Below are 20,080 nucleotides of genomic sequence, written 5' to 3'. Positions count from 1 at the left end.
GCGGATGTGGTGTTCTCCGCAATGAAAAACCGTAATGACGCGCCTATACGTGCATTCGGATTTGAAACGCGGATGGCTTGACCGTCAGTTTCCAAAGTGCGGATAGCTTGACTCCAGTCTCTCTGCGCTGGTATCAGTAGGTCAGGGAGGCGCAGTGCTGTAGTTTTAAAAGGCTCTAATAATGTAAAGAATGGCCACGATTTTTTTTCTTTCAGGCGAGTACATGTTTTATTCTAACATTTACAGAATTCTCTCTTTGCTTCTTTCTATTTTTGCCTCTGGATTTTGCACTTACTGGTTCAGGAGTACTTCTCTGTGTTCTTGTGCTTGATCTCTGCTCTTTTTTCGTATTTCCGCTATATCATATATCATGTTTAACAGATATTCACTAAATTAAAAAACAAATACAGTTACTATGTACTTGCTCCAGTGCAATCTGTTTGTTTTAATTGTTTTAAGTACAATATACAAAAGTATATTTATTTTTAAAATAATTGGTTGATACACAAAATGATTGACAGTGTCTCCGCCTCCTCGCTGTGCCTATTGGTTCTCCGGGCTGCAGTTACACTTGCGTGGGATAAATAAAGGAGCCAGGTGGAGGTGAAATCGGGCAGGAGCAGAAAGTAAAAGGACCGTGCGCGCTGTTATGGAAAGTCTGAATGATGCGATTTAATGCGGTAAGTGAATAGTCATTGTTTATATTATTTTTTAACGTGATATCAGCTGAGTAGATTCACATCGTGTATAAACAACCTAACCTCTCAAACCCGAGCTTGTAACTAGCGATAGAGTTCGAGGCTTAGCTCTTCTCCGAGGACACATCTCACATGAAGAAACGTCCTGCCGTAGCGCACATCACTGTCACAAAATACTCCCAGTAATAAACTACAAGCAGGACATTTAGGCAGGATACACGACTTTTCGGTCAAATGCCATAGTAAAGTTGTTTATATAATCAATTCTCGACACATATTTGCATTGCTGAAGTGAGGAGTGTTAAAAAAAGCACGACTAGTTTTCCACTTACAGATTCCTTCGACAACAAAACACAACCACATCAATACAGTTTTATAAATACACCACACTTCTCATTAGTGTAACTACAGCAGGCCAAATCTGACAAAAACTTTAAGTGATAAGTTACTGTAGTACAATCGAGATCAATGAGATTATTTATGTCCTCGGTTGTAGGGCTGTATTTCCTGAACCTTTCTACTGAAAACCCCCTCTGAAAGGCTCATAATATCCACCTCAGAATCAGGTAACATCTGATGGATGTTATCACTACTTCATGTGTTTGTCTTGATTTCAGCGTGAAACAGTTGAAGTGAGTCTTCAGTTGTGTGATAATTTATTAAAAACCAGTAGAATCATAAACAGGTTCATTGCTGTCCTGTTCTCAATTTAATCTCGATAGTTAGAAGAATTGTTTACAGTGTATTAAACATTTAATTGATGTAAAACAAAACGAAAAAGTCCAGATGAACATGTTTACTTTACTGACTTCAGTAAAACTTGACCAGACTGTGTTCTGAAAATATGTCTGTGATTACCAATTCAATTTCCTGTTCCTTCTTCTAACAGATATGGATCAATCTATACCTTATTTCCATTGTCTGTATAAAACATTAGGCAGTTGTGCATGTGGCTGACTCCCAAACAATTCCTAAAGCTGTTAAGGACAATGCACTTGCTGGGAGCAGAAGCCAATGTTTGAGCACTAAGTTAAGCACGACGAGTGCTTTTTCTATCCTCATGTGTCCAGTAAATATATTCAAATGTTATCAGTGAATACAGACCGGTTTGAGAAGTCACTGTGTTTTTGGGTTTTAGGGACATGTTGTTTTGAAATGACAGGCTTGTCTAAGTCTCCCCCACCCCCCCCCCCCCTCAACTATCTAGTGACAACCTTCTTGTGAAAATGTATTTCATAATCATAACTCAATAATAAAGCTCAGGTGAGAAAATCAAGTGAGAATGTAATATTTGTAGTCCAACCGTTTGTAGGTCTGATAGACAGGTAAGACTTGTACTCATGTACTGTGTGTTTAAGCCAGAAATATAAAATATAAAATATTTGTTTTACAGAGAGGATGTTTCCATGTATGTCTGTGCTGATTCTCACTGGCTTCATCGAGATTACATCAGGTATGTGATCACATAGCAAATTATTCTTGAGTGTGTTCAGAAGAAAAAGAACATGAAGGATCGCCTTTATTGATCCTCTTATGGCAATTGATTCTCTGCATTTTACCCATCTGTGGTAGTGAACACACACGCACAACACAAAGGGGGCTGCCAAGGGCACTTCAGCCGTGGATGAATTTTATTCCTGTTGGTCCTGGGAATTTAACTTGGTACCCTGTGGCCTCAAGCTCACTTCTCTAACCTTGGCCTATGGCTGCCCCCTCCGTTTCTGGGAAAGTTGCATGTCACTAATTCAAGCCTATGGGCAACCAACATTTGGTAAGTATTGTGAACAGTTGAGGTCATGTTTATGAATGTAACTCATGTTTGTTGTTGTTCAAGTTGCGCAAAACATTAAGGTGGTTGGTCCAGTTGATCCTGTTGTGGCGTACAGTGGTGAAGATGTGATTCTGCCCTGTTCTCTCCAACCTAACACCAGTGCTGAGGATATGAGAGTAGAGTGGTTTAAACTGGAAGAGACGACCCTAACGGTGCACCTCTACAAAGATCATGCAGACAGAAGTGATGAGCAAGCTGAGCGTTACATTGGGAGGACGAGCTTATTTAAAGATCAGCTGAAAAATGGCAACACTTCTCTGAAACTCTCAGGAGTCCGACCGTCTGATGAGGGAGTTTACAATTGTTTAATTGAGTCCAGCTCTGGGTACGATGATATAAATGTTCATGTTAAATTTAAGGGTAAGCTTCATCAAAGGTTCAAACAACCCAGCCATTTTCCTGAAACCATTTTCAATATACATAATATATTCACATATATTATTATATACTATCACCATTACCACGTATTTATTGTAAAATTTACAAAAATAGTTCCTCTCTGAGAATATATATATATCTATTACCTTATTTCTAACACTTCTGTAATATCTTGTTTTATCTTTCAGGACAAGGTTTTCATGCTTGGAAAATTGCTGTTATGTGTATTTCACTTTTTAGTTTTGGATTAATTATATTTGCAGCTTTTATTTGGAAAGGTAAGTTTAACTAACCAAAGCAATAGGACGATGTTCCACACCGTGTGACAGACTAGCCATTAAACAGATTTCGACCACACACAAAACTAAACAGAAAAGTAGAAAAAATTACTTCCATATCAGATATCAATATAGAAACATAAAAAGGGTGATACAGAAGTAACATCAGCATTATGGAGACAAACAAAATGTGATGACGATGTTGGTCTCAGATATAACACTTGCAAAATTACATTGTTTCTACGTTCTCTTTATGTAGAATGTATAATGTACATCTTAAACTATCAAAATCAGATTTTTTTTTGCAGTGATCAGATTATGTTCATTTAAACTTCTTTGTAATGTGCTATTTATTAGTAAAACTAACAGACATGTTTGTATGTGGATTGGCTGGATAAATAGTTACAGACAATGAATAAATGATATACACAGATCAGTCATAATGCTCTTACCACCTTGCTTCCTTGTTGCTACACTCACTTTCCATTTATCTCAGCTCCATTGACCATACAGGAACATATTGTTGTTCTACAATTATTGACTGCAGTCCATATGTTTCTCTGCAAACTTTTGACCCCTTCAACTCTTTTCTTCCAAGGTCAGGACCCCCAAATAACCACCAAACAACAGTTATGATTTTGGTGGTGAATGATTTTCAGTAATACAGGGGCCCTGACCTTGTGGTAGTGTGTTTTTTACTGGTATGAATGGATCAGACAAAGCAGTGTTAAACCCCTCAGTCACTGCTGGACTGAGAATAGTCTAAGCAAAAATAACCAGCTGAAGGCATGCTGTGTCCAACACAAACTGTGCAGCAACAGATGCGCTACTGTCTCTGATCTCTAAGGTGGACCAGAATTGTAAGTGTGCCTAAAAGTACGGAGACATATTAAAATACATTATTGATTTTCAAAATGAACACGGTCGTAACTTAAAATTACAGCTTCAAAAGGATTTTGACACTCCTCCAACCTGCAAAATTGAGAAGCGTACCTCTCTCACTGCCCTGTGCGGCTGCTTCTCTAAAAAAAAAAAAAAAAATGATGCCAACTTAGCGATTTTTCTTAGTTTTTTTTAAAATGAAGCGACTACTGACAAATCTAGCAAATTTTTCTGGTGTTATTCAAGACGTATCAGCACTTCTTTACTGTCCTCAATGAGTGAGCCCCTCCCCCGTCCCAAACACTCACTGGCTGTCAGTCTCCCAGTAGGTGCAGTCAGAGCAGAGAGACCCACATCCTCTGCACTCTGCATCCAAACTTCAGATGAATCGCTCATGTGTAAGCTGCTAATTATCCCACCCTGGATCAGTGCTTTGAGGTGACAGTGTATAATATATGTTTATTTCAAATTACTGAGGACAAAACAAAAAAAATCCACATTTTAAGATTATATAGGTAAAAGATCTAGATAAAAAATTAAACATTTGTGCTTATTACCTCTTACTTAATACAAATTTCATAATATGAAATCATCTGAAAATTCATTCATTGTCTGTAACCCTTATCCAGTTCAGGGTCGCGCTGAGTCTGAAGCCTACATGGAATCACTTATGGAATGGATTTAAAAGAAAAAGAACTGTTTTTTACAAGGCTTAGGTGTAAGTTGTCTGTAAAACTCATTTGTAACTGGAGATGTTTAGTTTTGGAGCTCTGTCGCTAATGCAGTTAGCTGCCTCCCAAGAGATATTTCCACCTTAAGTGATCCAAAACAGCAACAATAATCCAATATTACCCATCTATGGAGCAGGAATAGAGCAATATCCTCATCTTGGTTAGTGCTTTTGAAAGTTTGGAGTTCTCTCTGTTGTCTAAAAAATGACTGATGCCTTTTCTGTACCATGAGCAGAGAGAGAAAGATAACTAGCATAATGGACTAAGACTTACTTTTTACTCATTTACTTACACTTGGGCTTCATAAACACATTAGACCCATTTTAAGCATGCAAACTAATTGAAAAGCAGAAAATGGTATGGAAACAACATCCGAATTTAACAAAAAGTGTTTTGTATTACAATTGTGAATGTCACCTTTAACTACCTTCATGTTTTTGGATGATAACAGTAAATATTTTTATTTCTAGGTTCTCCTCTACATTCCGAAAGGAAGCTGTCTCCTGCACAGTGCTCAGCAATAGCCTACATGCGTCTCCACTCAGTGAATACGAGGAAGGAGTGGGATCTGAAGAAATACAATACATCAGAGGATGGTTATAGGAGACTTATCCCAGCGATCACAAACTGCAGAAAAGCTTGGTGAATGATAAATACTTTAGTACTAGTAAATACCAGATGCATAAGGAAATTGTTATAGTTTATATACACATACAGGTTGGAGAAGAACTGCTGGATTTCATATTACATGAGCAAAGCAAATTAATCTCAAAATCATGTCACTGCAGCTCATGGCTTAAAGTGAATAACAAGAATAACATTGATTTGAATAAAAGCTACTTTTTCTACATTTGTAGCTTAGTTGGTTTTAATCTCAATGAAGAGTTAATTATCACACTGAGTGAAGCTCTACAGTCAAAAAACACTTCCCTAAAAGAACTGGATCTCAGTTACAATGAGCTGCAAGATTCAGGAGTGGAGAAGCTCTGTGATGGACTGAAAAATTCACTCTGTAAATTGGAGATACTCAGGTCAGTGTCACTGATAATCAGTTATGATCTTTTACACTTGGTACAAGTAAAACAAGAGGTTGTATTTACTGTGCTTTTGCAGACTTATGATGTGTAAACTTAGTGAAGAATTTTATGACACCCTGCAATTAGTTCTACAGTCAGAAAACACCACTCTGAAAAAGCTTGACCTCAGCAACAATGACCTGCAGGATTCTGGAATGGAGAAACTCTGTGCTGGACTGAAGAGTTCACACTGTAAACTTGAGAGACTCAGGTCAATATCAACATTTCATGTAAATCTGCATTTTTAAAAATACGTAAAATATATTTCATTAACATTATTTCATAAGTACAGTGTAAGGTATGACGGTCTAAAAGAATTTGCTCAGGTCCACACACAGAGTTTCCAGTTTATTAGATAAGCTTGTCTCATATCTATCTTTCCAATGTCCACCTAACTTTATTTCCACTTGGTGTATAAATATAAACTGGATGGGTTGAGCTGGGGGAAAGTCATGAAAACATGTCATTGAAATACAGCTGTCACTTTTGGCTACACTGACTTAGAATATGAGTGTGGTGTGCAAAATATGCAACATCAAACTTGCTTACAACCGTTTGACAAGTACTATGTTCAGTCACAAAGCTAACGCATCCTGCACTGTTGCTTGATCCAGTAGGAGAAAGTATATCTAAGGCAAACTTCAGTGATGGTGTTCACTTACAGATGGCACAAAGGTTATTCCCTTACTCTGAAACAAAGATGGCAGTGAGAGATTTGCTGCCTTTCATGTTTCATAGACAGTAACAACTTCGAAGGACTGATGAGCCATGTAAAGTGTGTCCAAACTTTTTCAAAGTGGGCCAAACTGGCTCATATCATATAAGGGCCAGTCTCACTTTCCAAATATATTATTCATAAATTATTTATAACAGTGTATTCAGAAAATGTGAAAAACACACATTTACAAAACAGTGTGTATATATTAACTACTGAATTTCATCTTAACTGCCGCAGGAGATCAAAAGTGTAAAATCCAACATTTTACTGCAGTTACCTCTCTTGAAATCGCCAGTTCTCAATGTGAACTTTGCATTTTTAATTTTTTTGTTTTTGCTGTACCCATCGCCAGTTGTTGTTCTGTGAATTACTTCATTGTCCTAGAGAAACAAATACTTTTATAGTTTAGCTTAACACAATGGTGCAATATCCCATACATTAACACAATGCTTCCACCATCAGGTGAAAGAAAAATCTGCCAAGTGCCAGCAGGCCACTACTGATGTATTCTTAAAAGTGATACCACAGAACAATTAAAATTTACAACAGGCCGCATTTGGCCCGGGCCGGACTTTGATGTCCGCTCCAGAAAGACCATCACAAAAATAGTAGGAAGGCTATACAAAGAGAGTTAATGACATGAAAATGAAATCTAAATGACAAATTATGTGGCATTCACAACAGATGCCTGAATTGCCTTAACAAGAGGGTTTACATGAAATTAACCTGGCAATACATCCAATGAGAGGATACCATAGAGTTTTGTTTTGCAGACACAAGGTATGGAAGAATAAAACTGCACAAAATATAGCAGCTCCTCTCACAACAGGCACTGAAATATAAGGCTTGCAAAACAAATCAAGATGCTCTATTAAAGCTTCCCAGCAGTTGGTGGAAAGTGGATTTGCAGGTTTTATTGCTGCTGGGGGTTTTGTTTGTTTGTTTTATTATTTTTGGATCTCCCATGCCAACTGGTTACACATTTGCTAACTTACAGTTACTCAAATAGAATTTTTCTTTTGAATGCACATTACTAGTCTAAAATGAGACTGTTATATTCCATATTTTGTTTACTCCACAAGTTGTCTTGCTTTTAAAGATTCTTGTTACTCTCTGAAAGATTGTGATCTTGCTATTTTGTATATGGGCATGCAGGTTGAAGAAAATAAAATGATGAACCACATATTACAGGAAATATATCTTTGAAACTTGCATTCATTTACTCACTTCTTTTTCTTCCTCTTTTGTAGATTAGCTGGTTGTAATCTCACTGAAGGCTTAATTAAAACTTTAAATGAAGTTCTAAACTCACAAATATCCTCTCTGAAAGAACTGGATCTTAGTGACAATGACATGCGGTGTTCAAGACTGGAGAAGCTCTGTGTTGGATTGACGGGTTTGGAGATACTGAGGTCAATATAATTATCCAGACTCTGAAAAATTGGGACAATATGGAAAATACAGTAAAGAAATTTCCATGTTTTGTCTGGTCAATTTATTTTTTTTATATATACATACATTCTTTATTTCAGGCCTGAAACACTCCAAAATGTTAGGATAGGAGCAATTTAGAGCTAGTATTAAGGTATAAAATACAAAACAATGATGTGATTTCAAACAGGTGATGTCAACATGTGACTGTAATCATTATTTGGTACAAAAACAGTATCCAAGAAAGTCGGAGTTTTTCAGGAGAAAAGAGCTGGTTCTACACTGTTTTTAGAAGCACAGCTGGCCAACTAACAGTCAGCTGTGTTTCAACACACCACAGCTGATGCTTTTCCAGTGAACTGAGGATCAAAACACACATATTTAAAGGATATACACTCATACCTGTGAGCACAAAGTCGAGGGAAGTGTCTTCTGAGTATTATGTCTGTTTTCAGATTCCTACCTCACACTTTTAATTTCAGCAATAAACTAAACACTTGGCTTGGGTTTTTCCCCACCCATTTTCAGTGTGAGACATCACCACTCTGCTCTTACAGTGTCCTCTCCCTGTGGCTCTCTTAAATGCACATGAATGAAACCTCTGTCCTTGTACTTGCAGACACAAGAGAAATTTGACACAACACACAGACGTCATAAATACAGCCTTCTTTTTTATATACCATGGCACCACCCAATCCTATTGGCAACAATTACAAAATGAGAAATGCTTTACTCTCCCAACGTTTTTAGGAATGTGTTGCTGGCCTAAAATGCAGAAATTAACAAATGAAATTAAGTTGACCTAAAACATGAAATATCTTTGGTCTATGCAATTTTATTTGCTTTTTTCCATATTGTCCCAAGTTTTTGCAGATTCAGGGTTGTAAAAAAAAAATTAAAAACATCCGGCTTTGTGAATTGTATATAAGATCTATTATATATATTGTTTTAATATAGAATTATGATGTGTAAACTCAATGAAGAGTCCTGTGACACTGTGCAGTTAGTTATACAATCAGAAAACTCCTGTCTGAAAATTCTGGATCTCAGCTACAATGACCTGCAGGACTCAGGAGTGGAGAAGCTCTGTGCTGGACTGAAGACTCCATGCTGTAAACTGGACACAATTATGTTAGTATTACTGATAGCCTGTTTATATTTTGTCTGTTTCCAGATAAACATAATGATAATAATAATGAACAACAAATAATAAATATAACAACTTAATTAACTAATAAATAAAGTACATTTTAAATAAATAAATATACATTTAATCTACTCAAAAATGTTAGTTGCTTCACAGTAATTTGTTTACTTTCTTCATATAGACTGTCTGGGTGTCATCTTGGGGAACAGACTTGTGAACATCTAAGTTCAGTTCTACAACTGGCAAATTTCCCTCTTAAAGATCTTAACCTCAGTAACAATGACCTGCAGGATTCAGGAGTGGGGAAGCTCTGTGAAGGACTGAAGAGTTCACACTGTAAACTGGAGAAACTGAGGTGAGATTCTTGTGAATTACTTGAAAGAGTAGTACAATTTTAAATCTTCCTCTTAAGTGTTTAAGCGAATTTAAATATTAATAGTAAATGAGTAAAAATTATATATTTCATGGTTCTTAACACAGACTCCAGGTTTTTCCACACAGGTTTTTAAAGTGGGAGCTTCTTGTTTTAAATTTGGGAACAGTTCTCATCCACATAAACATTTCTGATGCACCTCAGATGTTTTATAACATGCCTCATAAAAACAAACACATTTAAAGGAAATCATGCAAATTAGGAAAAAATCCACAGGTGTTTATCCCTCTATGAGAGACTACAGAGAGAGTCAAATGGGCCAAAACTCATAGAAGGAGCTTGTGTCCAATATAAAATGCCTTTAGCTTCCTTGCAGCTTCCCTCACTTTTAGCAGAGTGCAAAGGACTTAGACCCTTAAAATGAATCTAAATAAGAGTGATGCTTGTATAAATTTATATATAATTATAAATACAAAATAGGATATTCTTTTTTAAAGGAATGTTTTGTGAGTGACTGTGAAGAAAAAAAGTTGTTTCCAGATGATTTTCTTGATGGTATGAATTTGTGATATAAACAACACACTTTATTCAGTATAATGATAACCTCAAATAAAACTGCACTGCCACAAGGAGAGATGTTTGACACAGAATATCACTATTAATGTTATTTGTTTCTATTTTTATTTCAGCACATAATATCTTACTGCTCAGATAATAGCTTCTTAAATCTATTTTCTCAGGTGCCTAAAAACTTTTGCACAGTACTGTGTAACTCTTAATCCATTATTCGTCTAATGCCTCACTATGCTTTCCCATAAAAATATACATAGAACAAAACTAAAAAGTACAGATTTGAAAGTACCCTGCATCTGGCCCAATTCACATTGGCACTGTCGGCTGGTGAAGCGATTGCCATTGCAGTTAGCACACTACACTGATCAGAGCTTTTTATTAAATACTGCATATTAATCGTATGTGGCCCATATCTAAAAATAAAAGACAATACTCGTAACTGTCTGGAAAACGTTAAATGCCATACAGTTATAGGTAAGCTTTGTTAATATTGTAATATTTTTGAATACTGATGTAATGACTGGGACACGAACGACAGAAATCATTATGATAAATAGGGTTAATAAGGAGACAGTGCCGTGCTGAAGGGAGGACACTGTTATTTAAGTTTTTGAAGATGACTGGACTGGAACGACAGCTTTAAAATGAATGAACTCTGCATGAGAAAATGGAAGCTGGCAGAAGCGAACCACGTAAAAACACAGAAGAAGCAAACCAGCCAGAACATTTGCTTTCTTTTGCTTTTTTGTGTTGATTTTAAGGCTTTCTGCTGCAGCTCCTCAATCTGAGTGCTTCCTTATAAGGTGGACATTTGAAATTCATGGGCAGAGAGTATGGTAGTGATATGTTAATTAAATGTTAGTTAAAGTAATGTGCACGTCCTCCCAATTTGCAAACATTTGGTATGCACTAAAATACATGTTCTACGAAAAAAAAAACCTGGGGTGCAATTCTCAATAACAATATATCTTAGTGATTTAAGAACAATTTTAAGAGTGATCTAACCTTAAGAATGCCATTATTGCAACAGTTTCCCAAGAGCCTCCTAGTCTCCAAGCTTATGAAGGACATTTAAGTAGCTCTTTGTTGACTCCACCCCAGCGTCTGTTCTGAATAGGCACTGCCAATAGAAAACTGAACCACTGATTTACATACATTTGTTCATTATAACACAAAAGTATCATTAATAATAATTATAAAAAACAAACAACAAATAAGTATTTACATAATTTTTAAGTAATAAAAAGAAAACATTTCACTTGCAATTGCTGTCATGTAAAGACTTTAAATAGGCACACAATTTACTTTTTTAGGTATTGTGGCAGTTTCATTAACTCCAAGCCTTTTTTTCCAGACCTCAGTTCTTCTCAGATAGTTCAGCAGATGCAAATTGATGCAAGGATAATTTTTGTTTCTTTCTTTTCTCAATTAAATGTTGCATTTAATTACATGTCTGTTAAGTGGTGTCTCAATAAAATATTTGGAAAAACATTACTTTCACTCAATAAATGCCTTGGAGACTACTTTAAGTTTTTTAAAAAGAGAGACAGGAAAAAAAAGTTAATGTTATTAAGTTAAATAAACGCATCCCTAATGATTTGCATTCGTGCCTCCTATTGAGCCTGGTAAAATCCTTCTCTCCTCATTCCTGGTAAAACTGCAGGAATATGTCCTTCCTCTCCCTCCTCATCTCCCTCAATCTCCTCATCAGGACGCTGTATGCCAGCCTACACTGCAATGTTATGAAGCATAGCACATAAATCAATTATGGCACAGCTGCCTTCTGGTGAACACTGAAGCCCCCCTGATGAAGGCACCGAAAATGCATTTTCAAAATGCCCAAAGCTCTCTCCATGACACTGGGTGTTCTGTGGTGTGCCCTGTTATATCTCTCTTCAGCCTCTGTCTGGAGATTCAGGACAGGAGTAAGTAAATAGCTTTGGAGTGGATAACTGCCATCACCCAGGATATGTCCACCAGCAAATGCACCCTCCCTTGCTATCTGACACACTCCAGAATTGATCTCCACCCTAGGCAGCCTAGGCAGTGTCACAGAGCACATCATACCATCATCTTCTCAAATGGCATCTCTGATTTAGGAACAATATTCTTTGCACCATTGTCAGCCTTCCTCTTGGTTACATTTGTGCTTAATTAATCAGTCAATTTGTTTGGTTAAGGGTTAACATGCTCAGTAGGCAAATTTGTAACTGTTGCTTAGAAAATAATACATGTATTAATTTATTACTATGACTGTTAAACTGGGGAAAAATTGAAGTTATATCATTCATATGTGTATATCAATAAATGATATGTTTGAGTTAAGAAGAACTTAGTAAGTTATGAGTGGGTCAGACTGCTCTTACATTTATGAACTGGTTTAAGTACTTGAAAAAAATTGTGGGTTTAAGTATGTGAACATTCCTCCGTTTTAGGCCATTAAATGGCATTTGTGTATACATAACTAGGTTTTGAGACAGACCCATGAATTATAATAGTTTGGTTATCTTTGTTAATATGTTTCAGTTACATCATGTTTTATATATATATTAGGTTTGCTTTCTAATTTGTAATTATTAGTTTCTAAACACCAGGTGAAATTTCTTTACTTTGTTTTCTCTGCTCCCTGCAGTTTATCTGGATGTATGATCATGGAGGAAGGTTGTTCTACTCTGGCTTTAGCTCTGAACTCTAACCCTTCACACCTGAAAGAACTGGATCTGTCCTACAATCACCCAGGAGACACAGGAGAGAAACTGCTCACCAATAAAAAGGAAAATTCAGATTGCAGTCTGGATACACTCAGGTATATAAAATTGTGTGTGTGTGTTTATGCTGGCCACACTAAAAAGGCTGTTTAAATGCAGTGCACTTTAGGTGCACACAGCATCCTCTCACCACTCCTGGAAGTCCAAACTACTTTTTAGATACCTGAAATATTTACTGTCAGTGCATCACCTCTGAGTGAGGAGGGGGAGGTTCTGAGGATAAAAAGGCTGGGTTTTTAAAATATAGATAAACCTGTGTGTGTTTTTCATTTTGCATTTGAATTTGCTTACACCATATGTTTATAAGCATTTGTCAGAGACATGGCTTCATGAAGCTGTTTTTCTCGAGCTATTGTGTTTCATAGTAGTTTGGAAATTTGCTTTACTGAATTCCATGATGTAATATCAATTGAGTAAATAGCCTTTAGGACTGCTGGTGCTGCTTCATTGCTGTTGGTAAGTTTTTTGAGCCCCTTTTGCCTGTGCCACTCCTTTTCCCATGACTTACCAGGGTGACTTCAGTTTACGTGTAGACACTATGTGAAACGTCTAATGATTTAATGGCTGTACTGGAATGTTTTCATCCTAAACAGCATGTTAACATTAATGCACACAGTCATGACTACACTCTTGTTCTAATTTGTATTTCAGGATTAGAAAGGGTCTGTGTTACTTGTTCACATGTTGGTACTTTTTTAACCACGACTATGGAGGGAGAGCTTGATTTGAGCAATAATTTGTAGGCTTCCCTGTGAATTTCAACTTATTTTTATAAGCAAATTTGCATGATGGTCCACCTGAAAATTAAAAAGAGATGTGAAAAATTAAGAAAAAAAAAACACAGACAATAGGTGGCACATTACATTTTTTGTCTCTGAAAGTGCATTTTCCTTTTTAATTTGAATCTTTTGCACAGTGCAGTTGAATTTGCACATTGCATTTTCATTTTCATTTTTCCACGTATTGTGCAGTTCATGAAGAAAAAAAAGCCAAGCCAAAGTAGTATTAGTGTTACCCACCAAGTTAGCCCTTTCTTTTTAAGTTTGACTATGAAATACCACAATGGTTTAGGAAATGAAATGAAAAAAAGCTTTTCTTAATTTTTTGCCGTTATTTCAATTAATTTTTAATCTTGTCATGCTATTTGCACACACATAGAGAAAAAGAAATTACAAAGGTATTTGCATTTTAATTTTGACTGGATTTACCTCCAATACAACACTAACCGTACACGATGAAATCTTAAAATTCTTTATTATTTAGTATTTTTATCATCATCATCATTATTATTAATATTATTATTTCTTACAGGATGGACCATGCAGGAGAAAGCAGAATAAAACCAGGTCCAAAGAAATGTAAGTTAACTGTGATCAGTGTAAATGTTCACACAGGAGTTAGGATGTGCTCTGTGTCATCAAATAAATTTATGTCAACCATGTGCTTGTGACTCTTCATGTGATCTCTTGCCACACCACTTTTATGTCATGTGACTGATGTTCACAGGTGCCTCTCCTGATCTCTTGCCATGTCCCTTCATTTTTGTTACACGATTGTTGTTTACAGGTGTCTCTCCTTTCTCAGTATGTATATAAGCCCTGTTCCTTTGTTTTTGTTTGGTAAAACGTTTTATGTGCTTACCTTAGTGTTTGTCTGTTCCTTGCTTTGTCTTGTTGGTTACCAGAAACACAAACTAAGAAGAAAGACAGGACAGTGCGTGTGGTCTGAGAGTGATGGAATTTTATTTAGTTTAGTCCAGTGTGAAGTACTGTAATGTTATTAATATAAATCAGTGCTTATATTTCATTCCTCTTTTAATCAGTAAGTGTTTTTAGCAGATATTCAGGACAAGTGTGGCTGAAAAAAATAGAAACAGCTTCAGGCTCTGCAGCCCTGCCTTCTAATCTCCATCACTGGAACTGGTGGAGAAAGGGACCTTTCCATAGCCTGCCTGCTGAAAACAATAGTAGTTGGTGTTTTTGTTTTTGTAATTATGTTATGTACTATTCACATGGCATTATATGTGTGATTTTGGATTAGATTAGATTTGTGCTCATTTTACAGCTTTCAGTGCCTTTCCATTGTATAATGTTAATATTTTCCAAAATATAAAACTCATATAAGCAGTAGCTAACTGTAGCTGATTCTGAAACATCTGGCTATTGTTTATTGTTGGTTTGATCCCCACGAAGGAACAGCACTGTCCTCTTTCCTCAATCCACAGCTGAAGTGCCCTTGAGCAAGGCACCAAACACACTTTTGCTCTCACTCTGGTTGTGTGTTCACAGCCCTGAATGCACTAGTGAGTGTGTTCAGTGCCACAAGTGGGTTAAATGTGGAAGACACATTTTGTTGTCCATTGTACAATTACAAATAGCTGCACATTACAATACACACTATTAACCAAGTAGCCAATTTTGTGATAAAGTTTGCTAAATATTTATGCTGCTGTTTCCAAACATTATTAGCATAGTTTATATTTTAAGGGTTGCCATGACCTGTCACAGAGGGGTTGTAGAGTCCAGTGTAAACTTTTCATGGGGCCCAAAATCTCTCTTAGTAAAACTTCCTGTTATTAATGCTAGTTAAGGACTAATATCACATTTTCTGCATAAGAAGTCCAACTATTTGCAAGAAATTTTAGAGAATTGTATTTGTCATATAAATGTCATCTTTGGGCTAGAGAGATCTTATTCCACCCAATATTGGGCTGTGGAGCAGTATACTTGTGTTCTCTGCAGGTGATGGAACTCCATCCAGTACCTTTGTGATGAGTTGGAATGATGGTTGTGATCCAGAAAAAATAATTTAATATCATGACTTCATTCAGGTTTTCATGACTGAAAGCCACTGAATCCTCAAAGAAAAGAAGCCGGACAATCTCACTATTAGGGGTATTAGTTATTACTCAGTAAATGAGGAAACATATGTGTTTTTAAAATAATTGAGTAATTCTCAGAAAACCTGTGGTTTAGTTAATCATTAATTGTTAATTGTTATTTCATGTCTGTTATTGTCATCTTAAAATTAGAGCTGGGCAATTAATCGAACACTAATCGACATCCAGAACTTCTAATTCACATAATATTGTCTATATTTTTATTCTCTCATGCCCCCACTGTGTGATCATGTACTGTCCCTTTAAAACCATGCTACCAAGCTGTAGTCATGTGATTCTGCCACAATTTGCCACATGGAAGCAACCTAAATGCTGAAGCAGACCAAGTGACTCAAGCAAAGAAAAACACAGCGTCTGTGGTTTGGACATGCTGTGTTTTGACTTTAATTAAGATGACACTGAACAAAAAGAAGTCAAATATAAACAGTGCTCAGAAAAAAAGAGAGGAACAGTAAAATTACAAAAAATAAAACTGGAGCATATCTACAGCACAAGCCTCATCACTGAAATATGAGGTATCATAAATACAAAAACAAAATAATATTTAATTAATCGTAGTTATGGTAAAATGTACAATTAATCATGATGTTGATTTGTGCTCTTATCGCCCAGCACTACTTCATATTGTTATTTGACAGTTGTTTTTATTTTCATGTTTTCTGGTGTGATTTGTACTCACTTGAGTTGTGTATTTCATTGTCCTTTGTGTATCTTATTGTGTGCAGATGCCTGTGAGCTCACACTGGACCCAAACACAGTGCACAGACGGCTCTCTCTGTCTGAGGGGAACAGGAAGGTGGAGTGTGTGGAGGAAGAACAGAGGTATCCTGATCATCCAGAGAGATTCAGTGTCTGGCCACAGGTTCTATGTAGAGAGAGTCTGACTGGACGCTGTTACTGGGAAACTGAGCGGAGTGGGGGGAGGATTGATATTTCAGTGGCGTATAAATCAATCAGGAGAAAAGGGTACAATGTTGACTGTGGGTTTGGAGAAAATGAAAAGTCCTGGAGTCTGATCTGCTCTAATAACAGTTACTCTGTCTGTCACAATAATAACATCACTGCTCTCCCTCCCCCTCCCTCCAGCTCTAATAGAGTAGGAATGTATATGGACTATGAGGCCGGGACTCTGTCCTTCTACAGCGTCTCCCCTGACGCGCACACACTCACACACTTACACACACTCCACACCACATTCACTGAACCTCTATGCGCTGGGTTTAATCTTTGGAGTTCAGACTCTTCAGTCAGTTTGACTCAGATAGAATAGTTCTGTGTTACTGAGTATTATTTGATGATTTTTAAAGTACACACACACACACACACACAAGCACACTAAACTGCACTATGTATTTTTAATTATCAAACAAATATTTCCAGCCACACTGTCTGAGAAGCGTTCTAACCAGTTTGAAATATCCAGTGACAATGAGGCAGTCAAATTTTCTCCAGGACTTAAAGGTAAACTAGTCCACTTCAGAAATATGCTTCAGTGAACTAGAGTCTTACAGTCCTTATTGACTCTGTGAATGAATTCTAATTTGTTTTCAAGAATGTATTCACACATTTGAACTAATGCAAGTACGCATTTTAACAAATTGCTATTACATATGTTGTCATCACATTACAGCTACTAATGAAACAAAAAACTTTACTTCAATTTCTATAAAATATAATTTCAATAACAAAGACATTTCCTAAGTCGGGTTCTGCATACGCCTCGAAGCAGCTGACTTCACAGCATGTCATGTTTGTGTACAGTGGCAATGGAGGAGAACACTTTTCCACGTGTGTGTGTGTGTGTGTGTATTACCACTATTACAGAGGTAAGGGAGCAAACAACATTCCTCAGCGGTGGATTCTGAGGAGTTTTTTTCTGAGCATAGATTTAAGCAGCTTCATGTACGTTTTAAAAAAGTCTCTTGCAGATTTTTTCAATTTTAATTTATGATTTGTACATTTTTACTAGGGCAACAATAAAGAGCCATGTGCTGAGAACGAGCACATGGTCGGGAAAACAGACATGACAGGACGAGGGCGTGACACCCCTAAAAAAAGTTTTTTTTTTATTATCATTATTATTGCTTAAATATATATAGGCAAAGAAAGATAAATTCAATTACAGTGAAGGTAATTTTATACATGTTTAATATTGCTGCTATTGCTGAATAATGTTCCTAAATAAAGTATGGAAAGAACTATTTTGTAATTTTTGTACTTTCCAGATTTGTTCGTTGATTTTAGTTAAACGAGGGCGGCGGCGGATGGGATGCCAGTAGTAACGTAAACTTTCATTTCGCATACTGTGTTCGAATGTAGGATGCTTGATTTGTGCCACCATTATTTTGAATTTTGCAGTGCTACCAATTTTCGCTTCATAGCGAAACGCGGTATATCGCTATGTTTTTGAATAACCTGACTAAAAAAGACAGTGAGGGTGTGAGTTTTCACTACGTTTTCAAACACAGCCTACATAACAACCAATCAAATAAATGCATCTGTCATCTACAGCAACACAGACCAGCACTTATTTCCCATTTTATCCATTTAAAACACAACCAAGTTTTTAAACGACCAAGTGCACATCATGTCACTAAAACCTGTAGCTACCTACTAGAGAAAAACTTACATTTGTTGTGTAATACCAAGCTTGATTTCTCCATTCCACCTTAAATAGGTGAATAAGTGAGGCTCTTCTACACAATTCTTACTTCTTAATTTGTTTAAAACACACACACACACCACAGAGAAAAACGCGAATCTGCATCAATTTCTTTAAAGCAAACAATATTATTTACACCTTTCAATCATGTTGTTATTCACCTTCTTCGTATAAAACAAAAACAGTCCTAAAACCTTTCAAACGTCACCATGCCTCATTTTTTTTTAAATAAAATACAAAATCTATGGTCTTTACTCCTTTTAATCTATTCATAGGCATCTGTACTTTGTTCAGAAATGGCTTGCTGTTACCTGTTCAGGAGGACATTTGCCAGCTTTTGTTCTGTTATATGTTGCTGCTTGTCTGCCTCCACTTTTCAAATACTCTGGTCATGGAGATGTTTAGAAGGGCAATGGGTCTTTTTGGGTCTGGTAAAATATAACATTAACTCTGTTCACTTGGTTATTTCATGGCTGCAAGACACTATAGAGCTGGGCACACGGTGGACTGTAAAATCTTTTTTTTTTTTTTTCCTGGACTGTAAAATCATTGGGCAGAGGGTGGGATCACAGGCAGGGCCTTGGAGGGCAGGATCATAGGATCTCCGCTCTGGACTGGGTGTCACGCCCTCGTCCTGTCATGTCTGTTTTCCCGACCATGTGCTCGTTCTCAGCACATGGCTCTTTATTGTTGCCCTAGTCCCGCCTTTGTTCCGCCTCCTCGTCTGTGTCTCATCTGTTACCCTGCCCCCTTGTTATCTGTCCAGGTGTATCTTGTCTGTGTCTTGTATTTAAGTTCCCTTGTGTCTCTCCTGTTTGTCTGACTTTTCAGGTTTGTTTGTTCTCAAGTTATGGCGTGTTGTTTATCTCCCGCTTCTAATCAGGCTGTTATTGTTTCCTACTTTTGTAATTTTGTGTATTTCCTGTTCCTAGTTATATCGTGTTGTTTCTTCCCATTCCAAGTCATGTCGTTTTGTTTAAAATCTTAGTCTTGTTGTTTCCGCTGTTGCCTGTCTTTGTTTTGTTATATCCTTTGTTAAATTAAACTCGCTGTGTTTTAGCAAGTGCGTTCGCCTCCATCAGTCCGCTCCGTGATCCCTGACACTGGGACTCTCAACTCTTTCTGGAACAGCACTGTCACAGCATACCTGCCAACTAAGGACATCTCAATGCTGCTCCTTTAGTATTCAATGACTTTCATGGCAGCTACTAAACCACTTCCTGCTGGCTTGATGATCTTAGCTGTTTTAAGATCAACTCTGATGACTCTATCATGTTGTGCAACTACTGCCCTTTATTGCTGTGGCATTTTGAGGGCTTTTATTACCATTCACACCATCCCTCTTCACTCTAGAATGTTCACTCTAGAATTGTGGATTCACTAACCCTTTTTCACTTACCTAATCATGATCCAGGGCACCAATCAAACCCTCAACCAAACTACCTCTTAACCTGACCGTTCTGTAGCACTTAACTAGCATTCCTGTCATTTTTGGGGTACGGCTTCATACGCATTCATAAGCTGCCCTGTACTCCTTCCCAAAAAATTTGAGTTCACCTCCCGTTATCAACGCTTCGTTCAGAAGCCTGCATCACTGATGGTATGGGGTTGCATGAGTGCTTGTAGCATGGGCAG

The 20,080-nt window shown here is 37.0% G+C and overlaps 1 protein-coding gene across 4 annotated transcripts; it reads left to right on the top strand.

Moving 5' to 3' along the window:
* The first annotated feature begins 608 nt into the window (after positions 1–608).
* On the top strand, positions 609–19,438 carry LOC136687348 (ribonuclease inhibitor-like). 4 transcript variants are annotated; one of them, XM_066661735.1, is made up of 14 exons: positions 617–680; positions 2,092–2,151; positions 2,271–2,469; positions 2,630–2,889; positions 3,096–3,185; positions 5,269–5,440; positions 5,656–5,829; positions 5,912–6,085; positions 7,843–8,004; positions 8,981–9,154; positions 9,352–9,525; positions 12,749–12,922; positions 14,196–14,242; positions 16,509–19,438. In XM_066661735.1, the coding sequence occupies exons 4-14, from the start codon at positions 2,640–2,642 to the stop codon at positions 17,051–17,053; spliced, it is 2,136 nt and encodes a 711-aa protein (XP_066517832.1). In that variant the 5' UTR covers positions 617–680; positions 2,092–2,151; positions 2,271–2,469; positions 2,630–2,639; the 3' UTR covers positions 17,054–19,438. The 4 variants fall into 4 exon arrangements, with proteins under 4 accessions (XP_066517831.1, XP_066517834.1, XP_066517832.1 ...); XM_066661734.1 differs by lacking the exon at positions 2,271–2,469 and having other exon boundaries at positions 609–680; positions 2,533–2,889; positions 16,509–19,436; XM_066661737.1 differs by lacking the exons at positions 2,271–2,469; positions 5,912–6,085 and having other exon boundaries at positions 609–680; positions 2,533–2,889; positions 16,509–19,436.
* The last annotated feature ends 642 nt before the right edge of the window (positions 19,439–20,080 follow it).

Source organism: Hoplias malabaricus, chromosome 2 (assembly GCF_029633855.1).
Source record: "Hoplias malabaricus isolate fHopMal1 chromosome 2, fHopMal1.hap1, whole genome shotgun sequence".
Taxonomy (NCBI): Eukaryota; Metazoa; Chordata; class Actinopteri; order Characiformes; family Erythrinidae; genus Hoplias; species Hoplias malabaricus.
This window is presented reverse-complemented; position numbering and strand designations above follow the sequence as displayed.